This window comes from Anser cygnoides, unplaced genomic scaffold, assembly GCF_040182565.1.
Source record: "Anser cygnoides isolate HZ-2024a breed goose unplaced genomic scaffold, Taihu_goose_T2T_genome scaffold_45_1, whole genome shotgun sequence".
In the NCBI taxonomy this organism is placed as follows: Eukaryota; Metazoa; Chordata; class Aves; order Anseriformes; family Anatidae; genus Anser; species Anser cygnoides.
In genome coordinates, this window is record NW_027103069.1 from 1256358 (window position 1) to 1283543 (window position 27186).

The 27186-nt window shown below is 41.7% G+C and overlaps 1 protein-coding gene and 1 non-coding gene across 6 annotated transcripts in view; both read left to right on the top strand.

The window, feature by feature from the left end:
* Positions 1–13780: 13780 nt before the first annotated feature.
* LOC136789443 (zinc finger RNA-binding protein-like) overlaps positions 13781–27186 on the top strand; it is a 47317-nt gene continuing 33911 nt past the window's right edge. For 3 of the 5 annotated variants that reach the window (XR_010828184.1, XM_066989505.1, XM_066989506.1), the window contains exons 1-2: positions 13781–13992; positions 14345–14429. Coding sequence is in view for 4 of the 5 variants with exons in the window: in XM_066989505.1 (XP_066845606.1) it covers positions 13803–13992; positions 14345–14429 (275 nt within the window). In the remaining variant the exon portion in view is untranslated. The other 2 variants (XM_066989507.1, XM_066989508.1) reach the window with 1 other exon arrangement.
* On the top strand, positions 25546–25678 carry LOC136789451 (small nucleolar RNA SNORA66). Its single transcript, XR_010828191.1, has one exon. It is a non-coding gene; the product is annotated as a small nucleolar RNA SNORA66 (small nucleolar RNA).

Sequence of the window (27186 nt, forward strand, 5' to 3'; positions counted from 1 at the left end):
AATGTAACACTGCAAAAACAACATTTCTATTCCCACAATTCCCCCCTTTTCTTTTTTTATAAATTGTTGATTTTTGCAAAACTTTTCTCTAAGGTGTAATTTGGTAGATTTCTTCTTCTTCTTCACCTTCTTTGCTTTCCATCTCCTCTAATATCATCACCTTATCTGAGTAAGGTGGTGGCTTTGTGGTCATTTGTTTCAATAGTGCAGTTTCAGTTAACCACTGTAGTAGTCCTCTTACACAGGGGATAATGCAACAACCAACGGCCGTCAAAACTCCTGCTACTACGATCAAGGATGTAAATATGCCTGATTTTTCTGCCAATTCACTGGCAAGGGTGGTAAACCCTTGCAATGCTCTAGTTACTGTGCCATCCGGGGCAGTATTGTTGGGGATAAAAGTGCAACAGTGGTTGCTCAGTATCACACACACACCCCTCCTTTCTCCGTGAGCATCGTATCTAATGCTATTCTGTTTTCCCAAGCCATTTTGCTGGTGGCATCTAGTTGTTCAGCGATTCCTCTTATCGCATCCCTTGTATAATTTATGAATCTATGCTGATTATAATAAATATAATTAATCCAGTCCTCATTCTTATTGATTGTTACCCACCAGAACAGTGACTCAAACCCTGCAGCAATTTGATTCCTGGCTTCCTGTTCATCGGGAACTCCTCTAGGCACCCCTAATAGAATCTATGTAGACTCTGTCATCGAATGATACTCCTAAGCCTCTTTTACTTCTTCTGGATACATGTGATGTTTCTCTTTGAAATGCCAGGGTGAAGGGTATAGCTAATTGAACAAGTGCACAAGTGCCTCCCCAATTAGATGGTAAGGTGGACCGTAAGATCTTCCCTCCACAGTACCACCAGAGATCTGCCCTGGGGATCTCAAGTCTTGAGCAGTTTCCCATCAAGTCCTTGGTAGCATTCAAGGTCCTCGTGCACAAGGCAAATTCTCCCAGATGCCGGGTAGCACTCACACCCTGCCGTGAGAGGCAAGCTGTATGGTTACCCAGAGCTGTGGAGAATGCAGGGGGAACCCTGATATTGCTATCACGCAAGGAAGGGAACAGCAAAGAGAGAGACTTACAGGCCTCATTTCCCCAGGCAGTCTTTTCTTGGTACAATGCAATCATACATCGCATCCCTTGGGATTCCTTGGTCCACCCCAACGGGAAGGGCACTACCTGGGCAATCGGTCATCCCGAGGCACAAACGTAGCAATCGCTATGGTTGAGACTCTGGACATTGACCCATTCTATCCAGGCTTTTACATCCCCATACCCTGTTTCAATCTCAAACGTTTGAACTGCCGCATTTCAAAGAGGGCCTCCTGTTTTCTCTCCTGTTTTCTCCTTGAGTTTCTCCCTTTCTCTGATGGAAATGAGGATTGTTTCCATACAACTATTCTCAATCTGGATGTTGGGTCCCTCCCAGTTATTTGTTCTCTCTGCTCAATTGTCCTTGGGCATTTAAATCTCCACAAGCTAACACCTCACAAGCATCAAACGTGACAGATTGTGGTACATAACCCTCTGCCACAGTCACCCATATTTTTATGGGGTATCCCGTCTTACTATTATCTGGTCATGCCTTTTCCAAGTAGACAATTGACCAAGGCCTTCTTTGAGGCCTACAATCACTAGAAACAAAATTAATAGTTGATTTTTCCCTGACATTATTTTTAAACCTCAGGTTTCCAAATAATTATCAATACAAAGAATAAGATATATGCACTACTATAACAAACCCCCCTTGGGAGCACTTCGATTCACTATAGGTCTGTCCTTTCTCTCAATCACAAGCCACACTCATTAGTTACCTGTGAAAATAAAAGGTTAGTTTACAACTGTAAGCTTTTATCCAGCTCAGAGTCCACTATGAGATTTTTCTCTTCGATTTCAGCTTCCAACAAGTCTTCTGTAGGAACAGCTTCCCAGGTACTAGGGTCGACAGATGCCTTCACTCGAGTATAGTGAGTCCAACCTTTTTCCGCAGTTCCTATGGCTGTTTCAGTGGTTAGTAGTACTTGGAAGTGTCCTTCCCATTCAGGCCAGAGTTGATCCTTTCCAGGTACGAATCAGGACCCAATTTCCCACGGGTCCTGAGAGATGACAAAGAAGAGGACAACCCCAGAATACAGTTCTTAAGAAAACTCTCTCTTGTTTCGAATTGTGGTATCTCATCCCTTCTGCCCAGATAGGGGAATCCGAACAGCATCTCATACGGTGAAATTCCTATATCGTTTCTTGGTGCTGTTTGAACCTGCAGGAGTGCTAAAGGTAAGCATTTTACCCAAGGAAGTTGGGTTTCTAACACTAATTTAGTTAATTGCTTCTTTAATGTCTGGTTCATTCTCTCCACCTTCCCAGAAGAGGAGGGGTGCCAGGGGGTGTGAAAAGCCCACTCAATCTCTAAGGCCTGCATTAACCCTTGCAATACTTGTGAAGTGAAATGACTTCCTTGATCTGAATCAATGTTTTCAGCTATCCCATATCTAGGGACTATTTGCTCCAGTGATACCTTAGCCACCGTGTTCGCAGTGGCAGATACAGAGGGGAAAGCTTACACCCATCCAGTCACGTGGTCAACTAGGACAAACAAGTACTTAAATCTCCCTCCTTTAGGTAACTCGGTAAAGTCTACCTGTATACTTTGGAAAGGTCGAATCCCTGGCTCCCATCCCCCTCTAGGTGGGTTACGGATGACCTTTTTATTTGCCTTTTGACATAGGGTACATCCTCTGCATATTTGCTTCACTAAAGTGTATATTCCTACACAGACATACTTTCTCAGCACTACATCACACATTGCTTGCACCTCCCAATGACTCTCTTGATGTAAAACATCATATTTGCCTTATTGGTGCTTTATTCAGCATTTCTTTCCCATCAGGGAGTATCCATTTTCCCTCAGACTTCGTGGCTCCTGATTCCTTAAAGAAATCTCTCTTAAAACTTTTTAGTTCTTTCTTAGTTTTCAACAATTCCCTGAATCCTCTCTGGATTTATTCTCCGTTTTCCCTCAGACATTAGATGCCTTAAATACCTGACTTCTCTTTCTACATATAGTAATTTATTTTTCAATACTCCCAAGCCCTGCTTTCCCAGAAAGTTGAATAGCTTGTTAGTAGCTTCCTTCACAACTGTTTTCTCCTGTCCTGACAATAAACGATCATCCACATTTTGTAACAGTAATTCCTCCTTGGGAGGTTGGAATTGCTCCAAAATCTGTTCTAGAACTTTGCCCAAATAAATCGGTGGCCCTGTAAACCCCTGAGGTAAAACTGTCCATATGTATTGTTGCTTCCGCCCCCACTTCAGAGTCTTTCCAGTCAGAGGTGAATATATCTTTGCTCTCAGGGCCTGAGAGCACTCCATTAATACCACTGTTATTCCAGTCTAACAATTTACTATTTGAATGCCCAATTTCATCATCAAATCCCTTCCCAACAAGTTAGTCCCTGCCTTGGGTACATACAATAATTGCCCAGAGATCATTTTATCCCCTAGTCTCAGCTTGGTATCCCCCAAAGGTGGCACTGTTATCCCAGCCCCTTCTACCCCCATCACTCGTTAGGGTTTCATTAGTTAATTTAATCCCTGATACTTTACAGGCCAGTAATGACCTAGCTGCCCCTGTGTATTGTGTTTGATGGCAAGGTTCGGGAGGGGGCTGCAGTGGCAGCCCCCACGAGGAGAATCCATAAGCCTCCCTGTGGCAGATAAGGGACAATTTCATCCGGCCCCAGAGGGGCCCACTGCTGCCCAGAGCCAAGCCATGAGCAACACAGTCCGTGCCTCTGTGAGAGCACATCCACGAAAACAAACAAACAAACAAAAACCTGCTGCTCAACAGCAGCTGGGAGAGCAAGGAGTGAGAAACCTCCCCGCAGACACCAAAGTCAGCACAGAAGGAGGGGGTGGAGGCGCTCCAGGCGCCGGAGCCGAAGCCCCCTGCGGCCTGTGGAGAGGCCCCTGGTGGAGCAGGCTGCCCCCCCCCCCGCCCCCCCCCTTCTCGATACTTGGGAAACTGACCAAACACCACAGCAAATATACCAAAACTTCTAGACTGTTACTTAGATAGTGCCTACATCCTCTTTCCCTGCTCATTCAACTTTCCCAACTCATTCAAAAAACAGCTCTGTCAAACATTACATACCACACCTTTAACACCTTCAATAACCCTTTTTAACACTTCTTCCTATCTTTCTCCAGCCTGTACTTTCACCAAAGTCTCAGTCATTAGCCAACTTAATTCCATACCTTTCTCCCTCATCCCATTTTCCTTCTCTCCTCCTTCTTCCACTCCGGATATTCCTACCTGAAGTGGCCAGCCTGCCCACACTTAAAACATCCCATCAAAGCCTGTCCCTGCTAAGATTCAGGCCACAACACGGGTAGCTTTCCTTGCCTGCCATTCCTTCATCTCTCTTCCTCTCTTTTCCATCCTGGCCCTGACTCCCCCTGAAGATTTTCTTCCTCTTTCTCCAACCCTCTGCCTCACTACCTGCTACACTGTCAATACCATTAGTTTCACTCTCTGCTTTTCCTTCTCATCTCCCCTCCTGACACACACCTTCAGGGCCTCCCACAGGAGGGCCCCCCAGTGACTGTTCACTACATCCCCCCCACCTTCTGGAGCATTTTCTGTGCATCTTGCCAGGCTTCAATCACAAAATGAACTTTCAAGAGCCCTTGGGATACCGGGTCCTCAGGATTCATCCCCGAGTACTTTCTCATTCTGACCCCAAGTCTCTCATATGATTTCTGTGTCGCACACTATTATTCTTCCAGCCAGGATCGGCAAGTGGTTATTTCTGCCCTGCCGGTATTACCCCTGGTCCTGGAGGATGAGTTCTTTCCCATTTTTGTATAGCAGCTCTCCTCCTGATCATTCCCATTTCTTTCCCTGTAAACAACATATTTATATACATAATACCCGTCCCCAAGAGTATAAGTTTGGTCCTAGGAAACTCCTAACCTCTCTGCTGGTAAGGAGGGGGGGAAGTTCACTTAAGAGGATACACAGTTAGTGTTAGTACTGTTTTTAGTGTTGGGGAGAATCGAATGGATGTTTTATTAATGTCTCTTAGGTGATGGGTCATACAGTATAATTAAGCATTGCCAAATGTACTTACATTATCAATTAATTTATGTATACTGGGAAGTTTAGGGAGTATATTATCAAATAATCTATGTATACTGGGAAACTTAGGGAGTATACTGAACAGTCAAATGAATCTTTGAAGGGGAACCCTGGGAGGGAACAGGTACAACCTGACCTTGGATAAGGGCCTGGAAGTGCTGAAATGAGTTGAAGCAGAACCAAGGAGCGGAGGGAGCATGCGTCGAGTGAGAAAGGTGAAAAGTTTAGCAGAGAGGAAGACTCCTTACTTCATCTGGACGACCACCTGGACGACCACCAGAGAGCACCACGCATGTGCAAATGGGAGGAGAGCTAATTAGAATGGAATGCGAGGCTGATGTTGCAACCTGTAATGAATATGTATACCTTACGTAATGTTGAATGTATAAATAATGGCTGGGAAGTAACGGGACTTGAAGCCAGATTTGGGCACCTGCCCCGGCTTCCAGCGCTGAATAAAGCACCTTCATATAATCACTTGGTGGTTATGTGGTTGCTACGCTAACATTTTGGCGACCCAGATGGGACGGCGTGGGCACTGCTGAGGCGGATCGTGTCTCGGTTTCGCTCCAGCCAGCACCGAGGGATTCTCGGGGAGCAGTCGACCGCGACCGACCTCCGCTGCTCACGACGTACCACTGGAGCGGTAAGCAAAGGTGCTTTCAACTTTGGGTATTCTGTACCAATTTGGTTGGGAAAGCCTGCCGGTCAGACGCGGCGAAAGCCACGCTCGGTTGGGCAGGGAGCTCCCGGGGTAAGCCTAGGCGCCGTCCGTTAGACAGAGCGAAAGCTCTGCAGGTTCGGCATTGGTGGTTTGGTATTGGTAATTGTATTGGTTTGTGCTGAAGGGTCAGCACCTGGTATTATTGGTATGTGGTAAGCACGCTGCTGCTCCGGCAGCTTCTGGGAGAGCGTGCTGCTGCTCCGGCAGCTTCTGGGGGAGTGTGCTGCTGCTCCGGCAGCTTTTGGGTTTGTATCATAAGCTCAAAATGAAAAAGATTAAAGGAATTCTGGGAAAAGATGTACCTATCCCGCGGACATCCCCACTGGGGTGTTTGCTAGCACATTGGAAAGAGGGAGGTTTTGGTCAAGAAATGCGGAAAGGAAAGCTGATTGATTATTGTAATATTTGGTGGCCACAGTATAAACTAGAGGACCAAGAAACTTGGCCTGAGAATGGAACATTGCAATATAATACAATTTTACAATTAATGCTATTTTGTAAGCGGGAAGGAAAATATGATGAACTGCCTATGTGGAATTATTCTTTTATTTGCGCCGAAAGCCTGAATGGCAGCATGCTTGTGGAATAATGGTGCTTGAAGTTTCAACTGAGGAACGTTGTTGTGCATGTACTAAGGAGGGACGCTGTATACAGCATCAGGCAATAGAGAATAATAAGTATTATGGGGAAATGAATAATGGAAATATTGATTTGGAAGTTGCGCCGTCGGCTCCGCCGGGAAGAGCCAGGACAGGGAGGGAAAAGAGAAAAGGAAGATAGCAGTAGTGATGGAGAATCCCCGACTTTAGTCTCCCCTGTGTCACATAGGACCCGGCAACAGCGAAGGGCAGGAGAAACTATAAATGAACAGAGAGGGAAAATAATCGCTCCCCTCAGGCAAGGAGTGGGGACAGAAGGACCGGTATATGTTAAGGTGCCTTTTTCAGCTGGGGACTTAATGATATGGAAACAAGCAGCCGGCACCTACAGGGAAAACCCAGATAAAGTAGCCAGGGTAATGAAAATGATAACTAAAACCTAAAATCCCGATTGGGATGATCTCCAGGTGATCCTGGATACTTTGATGGACTCGACAGAAAAAGACATGGTATTGCGGGCAGCCAGAGAGAGAGCCCGAGAAGATATACGAAATGGATTAGTGCTTGGAAATCTAGATCAAAACTTCCCCACTGAGGATCCCCAATGGGATTATAACACAGGGGATGGAATAAGGAGGCTGAAGAGATATCAAGATTGGGTACAAGTCGGGGTACAGAATGCCATGCCCCGGACCATAAATTGGTCAAAATTGTATAATGTCAAGCAAGAAAAAGCGGAATCACCTTCCGCCTTTTTAGAGAGATTGAAAGAAACTGCTAAGAAATATACAGATTTAGACGTAGAGACTGAGCAAGCTAAAGCTCAATTGGCACTCATTTTCCTGGGACAAGCCCAAGAGGATATTAGGAAGAAATTGCAAAAGTTGGAAGGTGCAGATTTGAGAAATTTGGATAGGCTGTTGGAAATAGCCTGGAAAGTGTATAATAACAGAGAAAAGGAAACGACAAAAAGGCAACAAAAGAACTTATTAGCAGTAATTCAAGGGAGAGAACATGCAGGATTAAGGGGCAGGGGAAGAGGAAATATTAACGGTCGAGGTAGAGGAACAGGGAGAGGCTACCCGAGCTCAGGGGGAAACCGGCTGGGTCTTAACCAATGTGCCCATTGTAAGGGGGAGGGTCATTGGAAAAACGAGTGCCCTCTCCGTGGACAGCTGATCGTTGGTGGGGGAAATTCGTTCCGAAACCAAGAAGCAGCTAAGGCGATGGTTCTGGGGGAATATAGTAGCTGACTAGGAGATCCGGTAGCAGAAACTAAAGAGCCCTTAGTAAAAATTCAAATAGGAAATAAGGAAGTAAAATTTTTTAATTGATACAGGGGCCACATATTCAGTACTCAATAGATTAAGTGGTAAGATAGGGGAAAGGAAAACTACTATTGTAGGTGCCACCGGGAAGGAGGAAATACGGCCGTTCTTACAACCCCTTGATTTACGGTTTGGAGGTAAAGAAATTACGCATGAATTTTTATATGTACCAGAATGCCCTATTCCTCTTTTGGGACGGGATTTGTTAACTAAACTAAACGCTACCATAACGTTTGAAGATGGAGAATTGATTATGAGAATCCCGGAATCAAAAGTGGGACAAATATTAATGACTAAAGAGAAGGCTGTTCCTCATATACCAAAAGAGGTAGAAAATGCAGTAATGCCTACGATTTGGGAAACGGACGTGCCCGGAAAATCAAAAGTAGCCCAGCCAGTAAAAATTGAACTTAAGGAAGGGGCCCGACCGGTACGGATTAAACAGTACCCATTGAAGCTAGAAGCTAGGCTAGGAATAGTAAAGATTATAGATAAATTTCTTAGCTACCACATTCTGGAGGAATGCAAATCCGAATATAATACCCCAATTTTCCCAGTAAAGAAACCTAATGGGGAATACAGGCTAGTGCAGGACCTTAGGGCAATAAACGAAATAACAAAAGATATTCACCCAGTGGTGGCTAATCCTTATACATTGTTAACATCTGTAAAAGAGAAATATAAGTGATTTACGGTAATTGATTTAAAAGATGCCTTCTTCTGCATACCCATTGACAAGGATAGTAGAAAACTCTTTGCTTTTGAATGGGAAAATCCACGGAACGGACGAAAGATGCAACTGACCTGGACAAGATTGCCTCAAGGATTCAAGAATAGCCCGACCCTCTTCGGCAGTCAACTAGCTAAAGAAATAGAAGATTGGATTAACCAAGGGCAGATTCAGGTACCAAAGGATCGATACCTGCTGTTACAATATGTGGACGATATATTAATAGCTACCGAAGGAGAGTCAGAATGTATTCAGGTAACTATTGATATTTTGAATCAATTGGGACTAAATGGGTACAAGGTTTCTAAACAAAAGGCACAAATCGCGTGCACAACAGTAATTTATTTGGGATGTGAAATTTCTCAAGGACAAAGAAAATTGGGAGTTAACCGAATACAAGCTATTTGTGAAATCCCCGAGCCGCGAAATTTGCATGAACTACGGGCTTTCCTAGGTATGGCCGGGTGGTGCAGACTGTGGGTAATGGACTATGGACTCATAGCAAAGCCCCTCTATGAAACCCAAAAGGCCTGTACATTTACCTGGGGAAAGCCACAACAAGAGGCCTTTAAGAAATTAAAAGAAGCCCTGATAAAGGCGCCTGCCTTGGGCTTGCCGGACTTATCAAAGGACTTCCAGCTGTTTGTGCATGAGAGACAACGATTGGCATTAGGAGTACTGACCCAGCGACTTGGGAGCTGGAAAAGACCTGTGGGGTATTTTTCTAAACAATTGGATGCGGTAAGCGCTGGATGGCCCTCGTGTTTAAGGGCCATGGCAGCCACAGTCCTTTTAATACAGGAAGCCAGGAAGCTCACATTAGGGAAACGAATTGAGGTGTTCGTGCCACATATGGTGACTACGGTATTGGAGCAAAAGGGGGGCCATTGGCTATCGCCCAGCCGAATGATGAAATATCAAGCTATACTAACTGAGCAAGATGATGTAATCTTAAGAACTACTAACTTATTGAACCCAGCAGTGTTTCTAGGAACAACTACGGAGGAAGGAGACCTCAGTCATGATTGCGTGGAGATCATCAAACATACCTATGCCAGCAGAACAGACTTAAAGGATCAGCCTCTGAGGAGACCGGATTGGGAACTTTTCACGGATGGAAGCTGCTTTGTGGAAAATGGGACTCGTTATGCAGGATACGAGGTAACTACATCAAAGGTAGTGATTGAGGCAAATTCCCTACCTCCGGGAACTTCAGCCCAACGAGCAGAAATAGTTGCCCTGACACGAGCCCTGGAACTAAGCGAGGGTAAGAACGTGAATATTTGGACAGATTCAAAATATGCATTCGGGGTAGTTCATGTACATGGGGCATTATGGAAAGAAAGGGGAATGCTATCCTCACAAGGGACTAATATAAAATACCAGGAAGAAATATTGAAATTAATAACAGCTGTACAGAAACCCCAACAGGTGGCCATAATGCATTGTAAAGCCCATCAAGGAGGGGTGTCAGAGATTGCAGAAGGTAACAGACTGGCAGATTTGACGGCCCGGAATGTTGCGCGTGAAGTATGGAAAGTAATGGCTCTAATTCCATCAAAGGTAGGCCTCTCTTGTTTTAAATTACCTAAAGACCCAAAGTATTTGGCAGAAGAAGAGAGACTTGCAAATTTGATGAAGGCCCAGAAGAATCCTGACGGATGGTATGTGACTACGACAGGACAACTCATAGTGCCTCCTATAGTAATGCGAGAAATCTTACAAATAAAACATAATGAATGTCACTGGGGTGCAGGAGCAATGGTGACCTATTTGAAACGAGGTGTCATCTCGGTACACATGTTAACAATGGCAAAGTCAGTAATGTCAAAATGTGAGCTTTGCTTAAAGAATAATCCGGTAGCAAGGAAACATGCTGAGATGGGAAGAACTAGGGCTGGGATAGAGCCTGGAGATTACTGGCAAATAGACTTCGTGGAACTGCCTAAAGCAAGAGGTTATAAATACCTATTGGTAGGGGTTGATACTTTTTCAGGATGGCCGGAGGCCCTTCCCTGTCGCACCAACCAAGCAAAGGAAACGGTAAAATGGTTACTACAAGAAATAATCCCTAGATTTGGTGTACCATTGGGTATTTCTTCAGACAGGGGACCACATTTCATTGCCAGTGTGGTTAAGGAGGTTAGTAGGTTACTGGGAATTACCTGGAACTTACATACCCCATGGAGGCCTCAATCTAGTGGTCAGGTAGAGAGGATGAACCAAACTTTAAAAGGACGATTAAGCAAAATTTGTCAGGAAGCTAAGATACAGTGGCCAAAGGCCTTACCAATAGCTTTGCTAAGAATTAGAATAAAGCCAGGAAGTGGGATGTCAGTAAGTCCCTATGAAATCATGTATGGAAAACCTTATGAGTCTCATGAACCGAACCCGAATATACATGTTACTGGTAAACAGGTTGGCAAAGGTAACCAAGAAGGGGTTCAAAGATTTAAACTTACAATTACAGGCTACAACCAAAAAGACCCTGCAAAACAGAATGGCTCTGGACATGCTTTTGTTAAAAGAGCATGGGGTGTGTGGATATTTGAAAGGCAGAATTGATCATTGCTGTGTACATATTCCAAATGTAACTACAGATGTGGAAAATGACATATCCCAACTAGCTCATGTGGAACATGAGCTAGAGGAAGAAAAGCAAGAAGCTGAGCAAAATTGGTTGGGAGCAACTTTTGAGGGACTAGGCCTTCATCTGGAAGGATGGCTCAAGTCCCTCCTACAAAGCATTGTGCTGCTGCTAATTGTATTCGCTGCAATGGGAGTAATGTTCTCGTGTGTGAAAGGAGAAATAGTTAGGAGTAGTGCATGGAATCGCCGAATAATGAGAGTCCTTACTGGGAATCACCCAGAACACCCTATCAACCTAATAGTAATGAAAATACTTGCTCTTGGTATGAGTGAAGTATTTTCAAAGGGGGGAAATGTTAGTGTTGGGGAGAATCGAATGGATGTTTTATTAATGTCTCTTAGGTGATGGGTCATACAGTATAATTAAGCATTGCCAAATGTACTTACATTATCAATTAATTTATGTATACTGGGAAGTTTAGGGAGTATATTATCAAATAATCTATGTATACTGGGAAACTTAGGGAGTATACTGAACAGTCAAATGAATCTTTGAAGGGGAACCCTGGGAGGGAACAGGTACAACCTGACCTTGGATAAGGGCCTGGAAGTGCTGAAATGAGTTGAAGCAGAACCAAGGAGCGGAGGGAGCATGCGTCGAGTGAGAAAGGTGAAAAGTTTAGCAGAGAGGAAGACTCCTTACTTCATCTGGACGACCACCTGGACGACCACCAGAGAGCACCACGCATGTGCAAATGGGAGGAGAGCTAATTAGAATGGAATGCGAGGCTGATGTTGCAACCTGTAATGAATATGTATACCTTACGTAATGTTGAATGTATAAATAACGGCTGGGATGTAACGGGACTTGAAGCCAGATTTGGGCACCTGCCCCGGCTTCCAGCGCTGAATAAAGCACCTTCATATAATCACTTGGTGGTTATGTGGTTGCTACGCTAACACTGTTAGTATCAGGGAAGGCAAAATTCTCAATCTCTCTTCTACCTTGTTCTAATTCTTGCCAGAGCCTAGAGTACGCTCTTCTCTAGGGACAGTGTTAATTGCAGTCCCTTTCCTGGAGCGACTGCTGCTGCCACCGGTGCAATATTAGGATTATAGGGAGCATAACTTGGCTCCTCCTCCAAAAAAAAAAGGAATCTTATTGTTTACACATAAATTTCAAGCCTGAATTTTCATCAGACCCATATTTTGGCCAAAATACTGCTGTTTCCTTAATTGGTTCTTTTGTCCAGACTAATACACAATATTTAACCATATATATATATATTTTTTTTTTTTACCATCTCCTCCAATTTTGAGATTATTTTTCCAATTTCTTATAATTCTTCAGGAAGAACTTTCGGTAGGCACTCCCCCAGGGATATCTCCCTGTCCCCTGGAACTCATATTTCCCATTTTTCCTATTCTGGAAAATGGGGGTGTACTGCCAAGCACTTCCCCGTGCAAGGGCTACCGCACACCTATGAGTTTACCAGATTCCCTGGTGTACTTCCGAGCACTTCCCCGTGCAAGGATTACTGTACACCAAATTTCCCTGGTGTACTGCCAAGCACTTCCCCGTGCGAGGCTTACCGCACACCAAATTTCCCTGGTGTATTGCCAAGCACCTCCCTGTGCAAGGGCTTACCATACACCAAATTTCCCGAGACTCTTCCTTCCTCTCCCTTATCTCACGCTTCGTCCGTCTCCGGCCGCGCCCCTCGCGGAGCTACGGAACCGCGGATCAGGACTCCACACTCGCTTCGTACAAAAGTACGTCTCAATCACACATCACACATCACACAGTCTCACCCGACCCCCAAGGCAATACTTAATATTTCTTACCTTGGTCTGTGCACAGAGTTACCGGATCAATTCTTAAAACCCGGAGTGCCTACCTTCTTCCTTTTCCCCACTACTTCATGGATCCTGCCTCTTTAATCAGTCTCGGGCCCTCTGTCAGCTCTCCGCAGAACCGCCACCGCCGATGCACAGGACCGCTGAAATCAGCGGGGCATGCCTTCCTGCTGCTGCGGCGGTGGGGCTCCCCAGTAGGTGACTGGATCCCGGACGAGCCCCCAAATTGTGAGAAACACTCCGTAGCCAATAACTTAGGCTCAGGCGAGGATCTCAGTGAAGTAGTAATTTATTCGCGATTGCAATGGCGGGCGCCCCACAAGCAGGAGAGCGCACCCACTAGTTCCAAAAACACAGTTTATATACTTTTTGATGACAGGACCCTCCCCTGTTTCCCCACTGGAGTGGGTAATCCAGGTTCACAATCTATCTGATGCTTCACAGACAATGCCTGGCCTTCAGTTGCCGGCCTGTTTTTGAGGTGGTAATGTTTTCTCCCCTTATCTGGCTTGACTTAACATAGTGATTTTCACCTGATTGCTCTAAGGAGTCTGGTTGTCTGCATTTTAGGAGGTCACCTGCTGAGCTTTCTTATCACTGTAAGCATATCTCAATACCACATTCCTTCCTTCTATACAATGTAACACTGCAAAAACAACATTTCTATTCCCACATGCCTGCATAGGCAGGAATGAGAAATCGGCCCTATAGTTTGCCATATAAGTTAAGGGGTACGTCTGTGGTGTGATTATGGGCGCAAAACACGGTAATGGAGGGAATAAGGAGGGCGGTACATGCAGCACTCCCTCCCGCCCGGGCCTCATGGAGCAGGACTACACTTCCCAAGAGCCTTTGCACATCCCGCGCATGCGCGGCAGCTCCTGCGGCGTCAAGCACGCCCTTCTGCGGGCGAGGGCAGCAATGGGCCGAACTACAGCTCCCAGCGGCCCCTCGCACATCTCGCGTGTGCGTTCGGCGCCGGCCCGGCCGCATTCCGCTGTTGTCGCCGGAGGTGGGTGGGGACAAGGGGGTGATTGTGGTCGTAAGGGGGAGGGGGGGGGAGAGTTGAGACGAGACGAGACGTCACGTCACGTCGTTGCTGCCGCTACCTCGGACTCATGATTCCTATATGCCCGGTAGTTTCGTTCACCTATGGTAAGTAACAGCGCTTGCGGGGGGCGGCTGCGAGGCGGGGGAGGGGGGAAGTGGGGGTCCTGAGGCACCGCATTTCACTAGGCGCTGCCGCGCTCCTTCTGTCTCTTGTCCGTCTGTCCACTTCTCTTACCCCCCGCCTTCTCTCCCTTCTTCCTCCTGTTATGGCCCCGTCTGCCGCCGCCGTCTCTTCTCGGTTACCGCCGCCGCAGTGCCCAGCCGGCTGGGAGAAGATGCCAAAATGGCTACCGGCAACTACTTTGGATTCACCCATAGTGGGGCTGCTGCTCAGTACAGGTAACTGTCGCCACTCTTCCCTTCCCCACCCCGCCCTCCCTCTCTTCTGGCCGGGCCCGCAGCCCCCTTCTCCCCTTTTCTGTCCCTGAGGGGGCTCTCCCCGCCCCCTCGGGGGGAGCCTGTGGCTTGCCGCCTTTGCCTGTCCCCCTCTGGGGGCCTCTGCTGCACCCCGTCTCCCCGGGTTGGTTGTGCTAGGGACCTCGCTCGCCCGCACTGCCGCGGGTGTTTGCTTATCCTGCTGCCACCCGTGTCCCCTGTGGTGTGGGGGTGGAGCGGTGGAGCTGGGCACCACTGAGGAGGAGGAGAATCAGTGGCAGCATCAGGGCTCAAGGTCCTTAATTTAAAATGGCTACTTGCAGTCAACAACACCAGAGAGTTACTGCCTGATGCCCTGGGCTCTTCTCCTTCAGTTCCAGGGAGAATGGGGCTTGCTCCCTAGGTCTTTGCTTTCCCCTCTGTCAGAGTGGGAGGACAGAATCCTTTCTAATGTATGTCAAAATGACACCAGCCCAACCTATGGAAGACTGGATGAGTAAGGCAAGAGCTAAAGCTCCAGAAAATACAGGGGATGGTCCTATTCTACTGAAGCAATGTTATAATTAATGTTCTGTCTGAGAAAATAGAGAATGTACTTTCAGGGCCAAGCAAGCACCTTTTAAAAAGATTTTCTTATTTGGATATCTAGGACCAGGGGCAAGTCTTAGAGTGGAGCTCAGGGACCTGAAACTGTACCGCTTTTATGTATTATGACATACTCCCTTAAATCTTGGTATCTTTGTGCATCAAAGATGTATTAGAGTTGGGGGAAAAAAAGTAATAATTGGTAGCATCTGTTGTCTCTTTCTGAAATGAATGTATTTAATTTGGCAAAAAAAATAAATAACTAGTAACATCTTTACATTTTTAATTTGTATTTGAGTAGCACCTTGAAGCCAACATTTGAATCCCCATTATTTGTTTCATATATCTCTAATAAAGGTCATCTTCGACACCTAAATTTGACTAATGGGAAAGACAGAAGAATAAAGCAAATATATCGGAGATTATTAACAAACAAATGCAAATGTGTGCTACTGTTAACCAGCTAGTCAAACTTGCATATCTGGTGTAGTTTCAGGACAGTACAATTTCATGGAGGTCTTGCAGTGACACTCAAGTTGGTGCATGTGTTCTTTCCTGGAAATGGACGTAAAATGCATTTATTTTCATTTACTTCCAATGTTGAATAGTTAAAGGAAGGGATTAAACTTAGCACGTCTTCTAGTTCTTTTAAGATGAGGTGCTCACGGCATATTTGTGTTACTTGACAGTTATAGTGAAATTTGAAACTGGATCCTCATGGGATGTAGAACAGTTTTTAAATAGCATAGAGGATTTTCTTTTCTTGATAAGAAAATAAATGATCTTTAAGTGAATAATAAACTATGAGATCCATATGACTGCAGTTATGAAGTGGAGATGAATTTTTTAAATTATTTTTCCTTTTGTTGTGGAGCTGAGGAGATGTATAGATTTAAGAACCCGAACAACTCAGTTGGAGTTTCCTTTTGCATTGCAGTATTAAAGTATAATTGGAATAAAGTTCAAGTTCAGAACTCTTTTCCTAGTTAATCATAAATGCGTTCTTGAGAAAATGGAAAAACTGATCAAAAGGTTTTTCCTTTCCTATCACAAGTATATCAGTAAGACTCTGTGTTCTATAAATGGTTTGTATGTGTATCATGTCTGAGTGTGATGAGAGACAGTGATTGGTGTTCAAGTGGTCTTTTCATAAGAGAGAAATTTAATATTTTGAGCAAAAAACACAAATTGCTTAAAGTATCTGAAAGGGGGTCTTACCTTCATAAAGCGGGTTTGACAGGTCCTTAGTAGCTTATTTACTGAGTACTACAAAATGTATATTCTACTTTAGCATATTTTAGAGGTAATGGCATCAAGGTAAGATAATTGAAGATGTAATATTGCAACAAGCTCTTTAAGATTGTTACCAGTATTCAAAGTATCATAACATATAAAAATAATAAAATTCCTGTCTCATTAGAGAACAGGCTTGTAGAGAATACAAATGAATGTTTATCTGCTAGCTATCACGAAGGTGGGCCTCATAACTCTACAGTAGACTTTTTCTGGCCACAGAACTACTCTGTGGTTTTCAAAAAATTGATCAAAACAGCAGGTTGTTTTAGGAGAGTAAATTAGACGCTTGCAACTGCAGACCTTTTTTTTTTGACGTAGGCTTTTTAGAAGTTTTACTCCTGTGGGTATTATAGAATGCAACAAATGTTCATAATAAACATGATTAGTCACACTTTTGGGTTCTCTTGACAAAATGGCCGTCAAATTCTGATGCATTGGGAGAACTTCAGGATAGAACTTTAAAAGGAATCTCAGTGCTTCTTTATGATGATTTATAGAATCCTGTTGATTTCAGCACTTCAGTTAAGTGCAAAAAAGTCTTTGCAGTTCTTTTTAGATATAGGCCTTACTTGGAATATCTCAAAGTGAAAAAACTGTTAAATCTTCAGTTGAAAACATGCAGATGGGGGAAAAAAAAGAACTTTGCATCAGAAAGTAGAGAGTCTAAATAGTTTGAGATATAATTTCAAAGGAGAAAATCCGACATGCTAACTAAGTGATATTTGAAAGGTGTTTGCAATAGAGGTTTTCCATGCTTAATTGTAGACTCATAGATGACCAGAATGAAGCCTGTTGGAATTCTATTTGCTCAAAACGATAAGTCGAATTTGCTTTAATGGTAGTTAAGATGCAATGTATTAGAAGTGTTGGGCTCAAGGAAATAGCTTTGTAACATCAAGAAATGAAAAGATAATTAAGCTATTATTGGTATAGAAATTACTATGCATCTTCCTATTATTCTAGGTTGTTTGTGGCCATGGTGGATCACTTAAATACTCTCCCATCCTTCGTGTGCTGGGTGAATGATTGGTAGCTGCTCAGATGTTAGAACTTGGGTTTGGGAGATTCATGAGCAGAGTGTTCAGGAGTTGATAACATGTTTACTGTTGTAACATGTAAGCAGTATAGCTCCTGAAATGACTAGATAAGAAAGGGAATAGATGTCTTTATTTGCTCATAAATATTAGTTTTCATAAAGCACGTTTGAAATCTTACCTTATTTCATACTTAAGGGCAGAAAAAGAGCTAAGTGCCCTTTAAACCTATAAATAATGGATTAGAAGCATTCTTGTTTCTTTTAGTGTTGTTACTGCATAAAATTTCCTGCTGCCCGCTTCATTTAGAATTCTTCTATGAACTGCACATCAATAATATCATGACTTAATGAGAGAAGAATTAGATTATGCAAATACCCATACAGGAAATTTCTCTGCAATAGCTTTACTTTCTGTTGATGGTGGTATTAGGACCTAACATAAATCTGCATGCAGTGCAAAACTCATCTGTTACTTATATCAGTAACTGTATTAATCTATTTAGGAGTCTGAAATAAATGTGTAATTTGGTGATACCAGTCCTCTTCTCTTGTGTGCGCACACTCCATAACTCACATGAACCACTGCGTATCTCCAATTTGAAATGAAGAGCTTAATATTGGCTTGTCTTTCACGTGTAAAAAACAATATTCACATTCTTGATTTGGTGCTGTAGAGTTATTGTTACGCTTTTATTTTAAAGTTGGCTGATTGAAACATGGGGATGCTGGTGGAGAGATGAGAGCATTGAGAAACATTTGGATAGAGAAGTGAGCTTTTCTTTGCTTGCAAATGTGATGGTCTCATTTAACCAACCTTGTGTTAAAATTTTGGTTTCAAGAAGATAGAGTAACTCTTCGAATTTCATCTTAGTGATGTTCTTACCAAGGCTCTGATGTAATGAGACAGGTGGGAGATCCTTGGGTAGTTAGGAGTGATTTGTTAACTTTAAATTGCCCTCAAGTAGTGTGAATATTATACATTCAGTATTGTGAGCTGTAACACATAAGGGCAAAGGAAGCTATTTGGGTCCAGAGCAGATCATGATGCCTGTGAGTTTAGGTTAGGATGCAGTCTTCTAGGCAGCCATGTGGAAGTGAATTCTTGCAATTATAGCTAGTGTGGCATTCAGGTGCTGTGCTTAAAATGAATGGGGAACAAAAGTAATCATAATTTTATCACAGGATGAACCTACTTATATTAGAGTGTAAAAATTGTAAATGCTTTCTTTCTGTGAATTTTATGACTGTGGTGCCTTGAATTGCATCCCATCTTAAAGGTTATGCGTTTTTAGCAAAAAGTCTTAATATGATCAAGCTGTGTATGGTGCTGATTCTCCTTTGCTCAATCTATGATAGTCTTAAGTGTTGTCTTAAACATGCTGTTCTATCTTGCTTAATGTACACAAGAAGCCTCCATTAAGCTAGTGCTGTTTATGCAAAGATTTTTGTAGACTTGTTTCCAAACCAGTCAGGTGTCACCCTCAAGTGAGATATGCCAACATTAGTAAGGCAGTAAGGAGCTCTGGGTTTGTTAGCATGGGCTGTGTGCCAGTACTGCAGTTGACTATTGACAGGGAATCAGAGGAGGTGGTGGTAACTGGGGAGGAAAGGTGCCTCAGTAATCAGAGGAAGCTTTGTCATTTGTAAGAGTGAAGTCTGCCAATGAGGTGAAATTTGCAACAGGCTCATGACTTTAAGAACCGAGCACTTGGGAAACTTTTTCTGTTAATATTAAAGTCCTTTGTAGTTGTAACCTCAAAATGTATTGATGATTGCAGGCTTAACTCTGGGGTGTTAAATTATTTGTAAAAACTTGTTACCTAGATGCAAAAATGGTAAAGTGTAGTTGCGTTATTGGTACCTAGAAAAGCAAAGTAGTGGCTAAAGGCAGGAAATATAGAATGCTTCAAGAATTGAATACATTTTTCCTTACTAGTGAAGTTTCTCTCACCTAATAGAGAACTTGCCAATTTTAGGTTTTTTTTTTTTTCCTGACAGGGAAAATGTTAGTAGCTAGTATTTTTTCAGGCAGATGTGACATCTTGAGCTCAGTTCTTTTTTGTGTTGTGCTATCATCGTGAACATGGCTGTTAACTAGACTCTTGAATAAAAGCAATGTTTTGATGATGAAGGAAGTAATATAGGGAAGAGCCATCTGTTGTGTGCAACTGAGTATGGGGGTGGTAGATACAGAGCATTTATTGCATCACTGTTGTAGATGCTTGCAGTTATGGTCTGATGTACAGAGATAAACGTTACCTGATTTGATTGGTTTTAAAGCAGGTAGTGAGAATAAATGTGAAGATTAAACAGTAAAAGTATATTCAAAACATGAACATATTAATCTTTGAGATGAATTATTGATAGCACATGATTTAGCTATACGGTAGCAATCAGTACTTTTTGTTTGTAATAGAATGATAGAAGGATGTTCTTAGAAACAAGGAAGAGAAAGTTAAAATTGCTATAAGGAACTGTCTTTTTCAGGTCATGTGTAGTTGGACTGTAGAATGCGTTACCAGGAGCTGCTAAAATTTAACAGGATTCAAGAGAGTTGTACACTTGCATACCTTCAGGTCTCCCTTTGGTTTCTTAGTGAATTGCATTACAGTCAATATTTTGTTCACAGAATTGTAATAATAGGAAATATTTTTTGTTAAAGTTCTAAAAAGTTATATTCAATCTTCATTAAAGTTTGATGCTTATATCAAGTGACAGGCTGTAGAAAAACAGAAGTCTCTTCTAAAATACAAAATAACTTACTGTAACCGAATATTTTATTTGACCATTTTATGCTGTTTATTGTTAAGTGTGTTCAGGAGAAAAGAGTTGAATGATGATGATTATTTTTTCACTCTGCCCAACTTTCATTAGCACACCTGAAACTTCATCTGACCAGTTATTCAGTAGTTCCTCTTTATCTCCTTCTCTAAAGAAGCAGCAGGTTGTAGTGCTTCATTCAGTTTTTGGAGAGTTAGGTCATACTTGTTTCAATCTTAATATCACTGAAAGAAAAACTGCAGAATTACGTTCTTAGACAGAGCTTTGCTATTCTGCTATTGATAGAACAGTCTATGAAACTGAAAAATCCTGCAGTTGGGTCTCAATAAGTACAGTTTCCTTAACGCCAAAATGTTCTAAGAAGTTAGAGTTTTCAAGAAATAAGGCTTAATTGTTTTGTCTTAAGTTCTAGATATTTGTATTTTTAAAATTATGCTTAAGAGTAGTTTAAATGTCGTGTTAAGCTAGCCTGCAAATCGCTTCTTTAAATGAAAAAATATGCAAGAAACATGACCTTCCTCAGAAATAACTTCTTAACTATAATTTGGATTGAGACAATTGGTTTTAGCCTTAGTTTTAAATCTGTCAGAATAGCACTCTTCAGAAAGTTAAAACTAAATATACAACAATGTCCTTTGCCTCTAGAAAGAATGTTTTCTATGTTCAGTGCTCTAAACCAAGCTGGAATAGCAGCAGTTAAAATGTATGTGTTGGTTGTTAGTACATAGATACATAGGAGATGAGCATTTTTATATTCCTTGGGCTTACGTGCACGTGAACCGTAATTCATTAAGTTAAATCAGTTGGTGTGATGAAATGCAAGGCTTATAGGGAGCCTTATTTGTGCTATCCTTTTTATCTTTCACGTGCTGCATACCCTGTATGGAAATACTGTTTTCTTCTGAAAGTAAATTCCCTTGACAATAAATGCTAAAGATATTAATTTTCTTAATGCACAGCTTACTTTATTTTCCACATTAGGATGTCTGTGGAGTATCTTACAATCTCAAGTCACCTGAAGTTATTACCTGATAAAATAGACAGCATTATATCCCTGTGTTAAATTCTCCTGATATTAATAAATAAATGAAATAAAACAATAACTTTTTCTACCTTCAATGTATTATTTTTTTTAGCAAAGCTTCACTTTTTCCAGATATTGGCCTTTTCTATTAAAAGACAGGAGCAAAGTGTTCTCAGGGGAGGATTTAATATTTATTTCTTAAATTTAAATGCTCTTAATTCTCTGTCATTCTTGGGCTGATAAATCACAGGAAATCTGATAAGCCTTCTATCAGTGTTGATCTATAAAAGTAACAAGGGACGTTTCTGCTGTATTAGATCTAACAGTTATAAGTTCTCATCTAAGCTTGTTTTTGTGAAAGGATGTTGCTCACTTGAAAACCTTTATTATGTAGATATTTAAATTAGACAAACCTGTATTGTTTTGGAACTGGACAATAATGTTTTGCTAAGTGGACACCAATTCTTCATTAATTGCTGTTGATCAGCAACATCTGCTGCTTAGCCAACTTCTGATCTAAAATAATTTTAAGCTTTCTACCATCATATGGAAAAAGAAATACAGACTTTCAAAGTGGAAAAAACACTTTGGAAGTCTTTCTTTTTCTATATCAAAAACACTGCTGCAGTTTCATTGGTGAAGATCTTTGTGCAGTTCAAAAGAGGTTTTCAATTGTTTCTTGAATTTTTTTTTTGAAAAGGGGAATAAATCTGACTGCCCAGCAGAACCAGAGTTTTAAGGAATTTGTTCTCAAGGTGTGGACTTCTTGGTGGTGGTGTTTTAATTTAACTTAACCAAATGTAAGTGTTCAGGCAGGAATTTTCCAGGCTAAATATCTACATAGAAGCATGCTTTTATTTTTTTAACTATACTATAGCTTAATGGATTTTGCAGTGTAGAATTGGGCAGAGGTCATCATTAACCCTTCAGGGCCTCTGTGTTTTGGAATGGGTCCAGTCTTGTTTAACATCTTCATTATTGATCTGGGCGATGGGGTAGAGTGCATCCTCAGTAAATTTGCAGGTGATGCAAAACTGGGAGAGTGGCTGACTCACCAGAGGACCACGCAGCCATCCAGAGTGACTTTCACAGGCTGGAGATGTGGGCTGACAAGGATCTGATGGAAAGGAGAAGCATAACAAGAAATTCAACAAGGAGAAGCACAAAGTCCTGCACCTGGGGAGGAACAACCCCAGGCACTAGTACATGCTGGGGGCCAGCTCTTCAGAAAAGGATCTAGGGGTTCTGGTGGACACCAAGTTGAACACGAGTCAGCAATGTGCCCTTGCTGTGAAGAAGGCTAATGAAATTCTTGGCTATATTAGGTGAAGTATTGCCAGCAGGTCAAGAGAGGTGATCCTTCCCCTCTACTCAGTGTAGGTGTGGCTACAACCTGAGTACTGTATCTGGTTCTGTACTCATCAGTACAAGAGAGGCATGGGCATACTGGAAAGAGTCCAATGGAGTGCCACTTAGTGGGCCACCGAGATGATGAAGGGACTGCAGCACCTCTCCTATGAGGAGAACCTGAGAGAGCTGTGACTGCTCAGCCTGGAGAAGAGGAGGCTTGGGGATCTCATCAATGTCTAGAAATACCTCAGGGGAGTGTACAAAGGGGATGGAGTCACGCTCTTTTTAGTGGCACCCAGTGCCAGGACAAGAGGCAATGGGCACAAACTGGAGCACAGGAGGTTCCCTCTGAGCATCAGGAAGCACTTTTGTGTTGTGTGGGTGACAGAGCACTGGGACAGGTTGCCCAGAGAAGTTGTAGAGTTTCTCTCCTTGGAGATCTTCACACCTGGACGTGGTTCTGGGCACCCTACTTTGGGTGTCCCTGCTTGGGCAGAGGGTTGGACCAGATGCCCTCCGGAGGTCCCTTCCAACCTTGGCCATTCTGGGATTCTATGACTTAAAATTTGCAAAGGGAAAAAAGATTTCTACGTGTTACACTGGTTGAGAATCACAGTTCTGAGTATACACAATACCAAATGCTGATACTAACACTGCAGTTACATTCACGGTCTTAAGTCCAGCTTACAATGTATAAAAGCAAAACACATCTGCCTTGGGAATACTTTATTTCACTTGGTGAAAGAATTTTCATACAGCAGACAGCAATATGGGCAAGGCTATTTCTTGTGGTGGCCTTTGCTCTGGGATGAATTCTACAAGATTGCAAGACAGTACATCCCTTCACCCCCCAGAAAATCAAGTCGACATGGGATTGGAGATTTAGTGTGGAGAAAGACATGGTCGCAGCTTACTGCAGAGAGTCTTATCTAGGAAGTTCAGTATCATGGTGGTATTTCATATGTGGTATTTTTCCTGATATTAATGCATTAGAAAGATTTGATTAGTATTTTCCTTCATTAATGTCAGTAAAAACTAGTATAGATGTTCTTCAAAGATTGTCAGTGGGTTTTTTTCAAAAAATACTTTTCTCATGCACTGTAGTCCAATAATTGTGAATAAAGACTTCATTCTCAATCTCAAGGTTTCTTAGGTTATGGAAGATAAGAGCAAGCTAGGTATACAATGAGATATAAAACTTGAAAAGAAGCAAGTTCATTTGGCAGGATGAAGCAAAGAGCATGGGGAAATAGGCATATGCATAGTAGCGGTTTAGGGCAGGTAGGGAAAGACAAATTAGGAGGTATGGTGCTGGAAATGGCCTTTTTAAGTTGACTGAAACATCTATAGAACCTGGAGCAGAAGACTTTAGTGCAGTGTGTAGACTGTAAACTGGCTGTGGCTGGGATAGTGAAAATACAGTGAAATTAGAACTGGAAGATCCTTATTGATTGATGTACATTGTTCCTAGAAAAGAGAAATTGAAGTGAGCTTGGTGGGAAAGCACTGTTGCTATTATGATCAGCTAAAGAAATAGGTTGGCGTGAATCAAAAATATTTTTTGAATGAAAATCTCTAGCAGATGAGGTATCTTTAGACCAATGCAGCAAAAGTACAATTTGAAGCTGCCAAGTCCTTTACTGATAACTTAAATCAAAGAATTGTTTGTTTCGATTTTCATCTGATAGTAAGCTAAAACACTAAGAATTGTAATATGAAATTGTCTTGAATTGAGTGGCCACAAGCTGGATTTACTTTAAGTAAACATTCATCTAGAACTCCTTTGCTTTCCTGGAGGTAATCAGAAAGTGACTGGAGAAAACCCTGAGAAACATAATCTACCTTCAAAATTAGCTGGGCTTTGAGCATAGGATTAGAACAGATGACCTCCAATGGTTTGTTTCAACCTAAATTACTGTGTGACTTTAAGTTTTGCCTGTTTAGTAATGCCAGTTGGTCTCAGTAGCTTTTGATATGAAGAGAGCTGGAACTCCAAATTTAGAGATGCTTATAAGGACATTAGAATTTATTTTGGGGAAGAAAAGAATTGACCCACACAGAAAACTGGTGAAGTTACCAGGACATTGAATTAGTTTGTGTTAGCTGTGCTGCAGTAATTGTTTGCATGTTCTTAGCTCATAGAACATATGGAGGAATTTAGTTCAACCTTTTCCCACTGTGTTGGATGATTAAGCTAAACTGAATTACTTTTTGTTGTGTTGGAGAACATGCACTTTTTTTTTAACCGTAGCTCAGCTGACATATTCATTGTTGCTCTAATAACTTGATCCCATGCCTAAGTCTTTGGGTCTTGTTCAGTGGGACTAAGTTGAAATACTTGATGAGGTGCAGTATGGAAAATTATTATTTAATGTAGAGATTAATAAAAGAATTGTAGAGAAGTACTGGTAGAGGTGGTTATTATAATTAGAAGAGTGATCATCAAATAGGAATAATTACACTGGAGTTACCCAGGGATTGGTCTTGATTCTTATTTTAGTATGGCATGTCTTAGTATTTGATGCAAAGAAAGTATTGTCAATACGTAAGTAGCTTTACAAGAAGCTGTTCTGAGGAAACCAGACTAGAAAGAAAGCACTGGATAGTACAGCTGAACCTTCATCTGAATTGATGGTTGTGGCCCTCCACAGTCATAAAAGACGAGTAGGTAGTAAATAGGTGCAAAGATGGACTGCAAGAAAGATCTGTGGAACAGAGGGGGTCTGGCTGAATAGTCTGAGAGGAGGTAAGTTGTGTGATGATTGTTTGTCACTGAACAAGGATAAAACCTCTTGTAAGTTAATTGACAAATTTGACACAAAAATCTTTAGATATAAATTAATTACATGGAAGTGTCTGGTCATCTTAATGTTAAAAGGTTTTTGGCAAGAAAATGGGAGAAAAAGGAAGCCCATAAATTTGGAGAAGATGTTGTGAATTTCTGTAACATAATGAGTAGTTCCTTCAAAAAGGAAGAAGCAGGCAGTTCTAGAATGTTTCTTGTAATCTTGCAAACTCAATCACTAGCTCTTCATGATGTTGCAGAAGCAAGAGGAACAGTTTTGCTAAAGTGAAAATGGTAATAGAACTAAGCCTTAGAAATCAAATGATTGGGGCTGTTCATTCTATACCATGATAAGGAAATTTAATACAAAAATAGCAAAGAAGAAATGAGACTGAGCAGAATCTTGTTAATAGTACCATCACAATCTGGCAGTCAGACTGTTCTGTGAACTCCAATGTTTCTAACAGTTCTACCATGCCAAAAAATGGGCCAAGCAAAAAAAAAAAAAAAAAAATCTTGTACTTTTCTGCTAGATTGAGTTAAATCAGTAGCTCAACTAATAGCAGAGCTAGCCAAAGGGATGGAATAGGATGTCATGGCCAGATATATGGGAGGAGGGAAGAGTGAGAATGAGGATAGGGTGGAGCAAGACTGTCCCTTCATTGACAGTATTGCACTGTTGATGAGTTCAGTTGCAATCCAAGTGAAAGTATAAGGCTTCCTTTCCTGTTTTCTCAGTGTAATATATTTTGAGTAGATGCATGTGATACTGTGAATTACCTTAGAACTTGTGAATATTTTACACTTCTGTACTGTTAGGTATGTAAATAATGCAGCCTAATTTTATAGATTATCATTCACTTTTACCATCATAAAATAGTTTTCATGAGTTTTCTGACCCTAAGCTGACAAAACAAAGGCACTACCTATATAGATCAAGTAGGAGGAATTGTTTCAAGCAGTGACTCGAGCTACACCAAAGTATTTTAGGTCTTATCCTTCCACTGTTACACCAAGAAGCTGAAAATAAAATGTAATATAATCATGAGCACAACTCACAACTGAGTTGAGTTTGGATGTAATGTAAATGGTCTTTTAAGCAATGAAATATCAGGGGACTATGGTGGGAAGAAGGTAGAGTCCAGACATGGAAGTCCAGTAGTAATAAAACTTTCTCTGTGTTTCTGCCATAAAAATGGCTTTTTGATATGTTAAAGTCAATGTGTTCTGCTGTAATTAAATGACAAATTTTATTTTTAATTACTAAACACAATGGAGTTATGGAAATGTTTTTAGAAAAACTATCTACACCAAAAAGGTGCTTTGTTTCTGGTAGTTATGTCAGAGATAACATTGCTGTCTTTTGGAAAAGCTATCATGACTTATTGTTCCTTTTGGTTTTGAGCATAACCATGCTGCAATTCCACTGTGCCATTGTGTATGTTTCTTTCAAGTAAGATATCATTTCTGTTTTCTTTAAAATAGCGTATACTATCTCCTTGATAGACATGAAATTGGGTTTGAATTATCTTTTAATAGTTCTATGGAGTTGTAGAACCCCGTAATGATTCTTAAATATTATTGAACAGCAGTGCTGGAAATGTATGAAGAAGAAGAGAAAAAAAGAAAAAAAAAAAAAAACAAAACAAAACAGAATAATCACTGAATCCCCGTTTCATATAATTGTTATACATAGTGATATTTAGCCCAGTTCACTGTATTTTTTCAAAAAATCAAAACAGCTATTGTAAGCTTTTAATCATAATGCATGGGTAGGGATTGAAATAGGACAATAACATTTGTTTCTGTTCAAATAATTAAACCCATTATTAATTTTCTGTTTCCACTGTTAGTAGTTACTTGT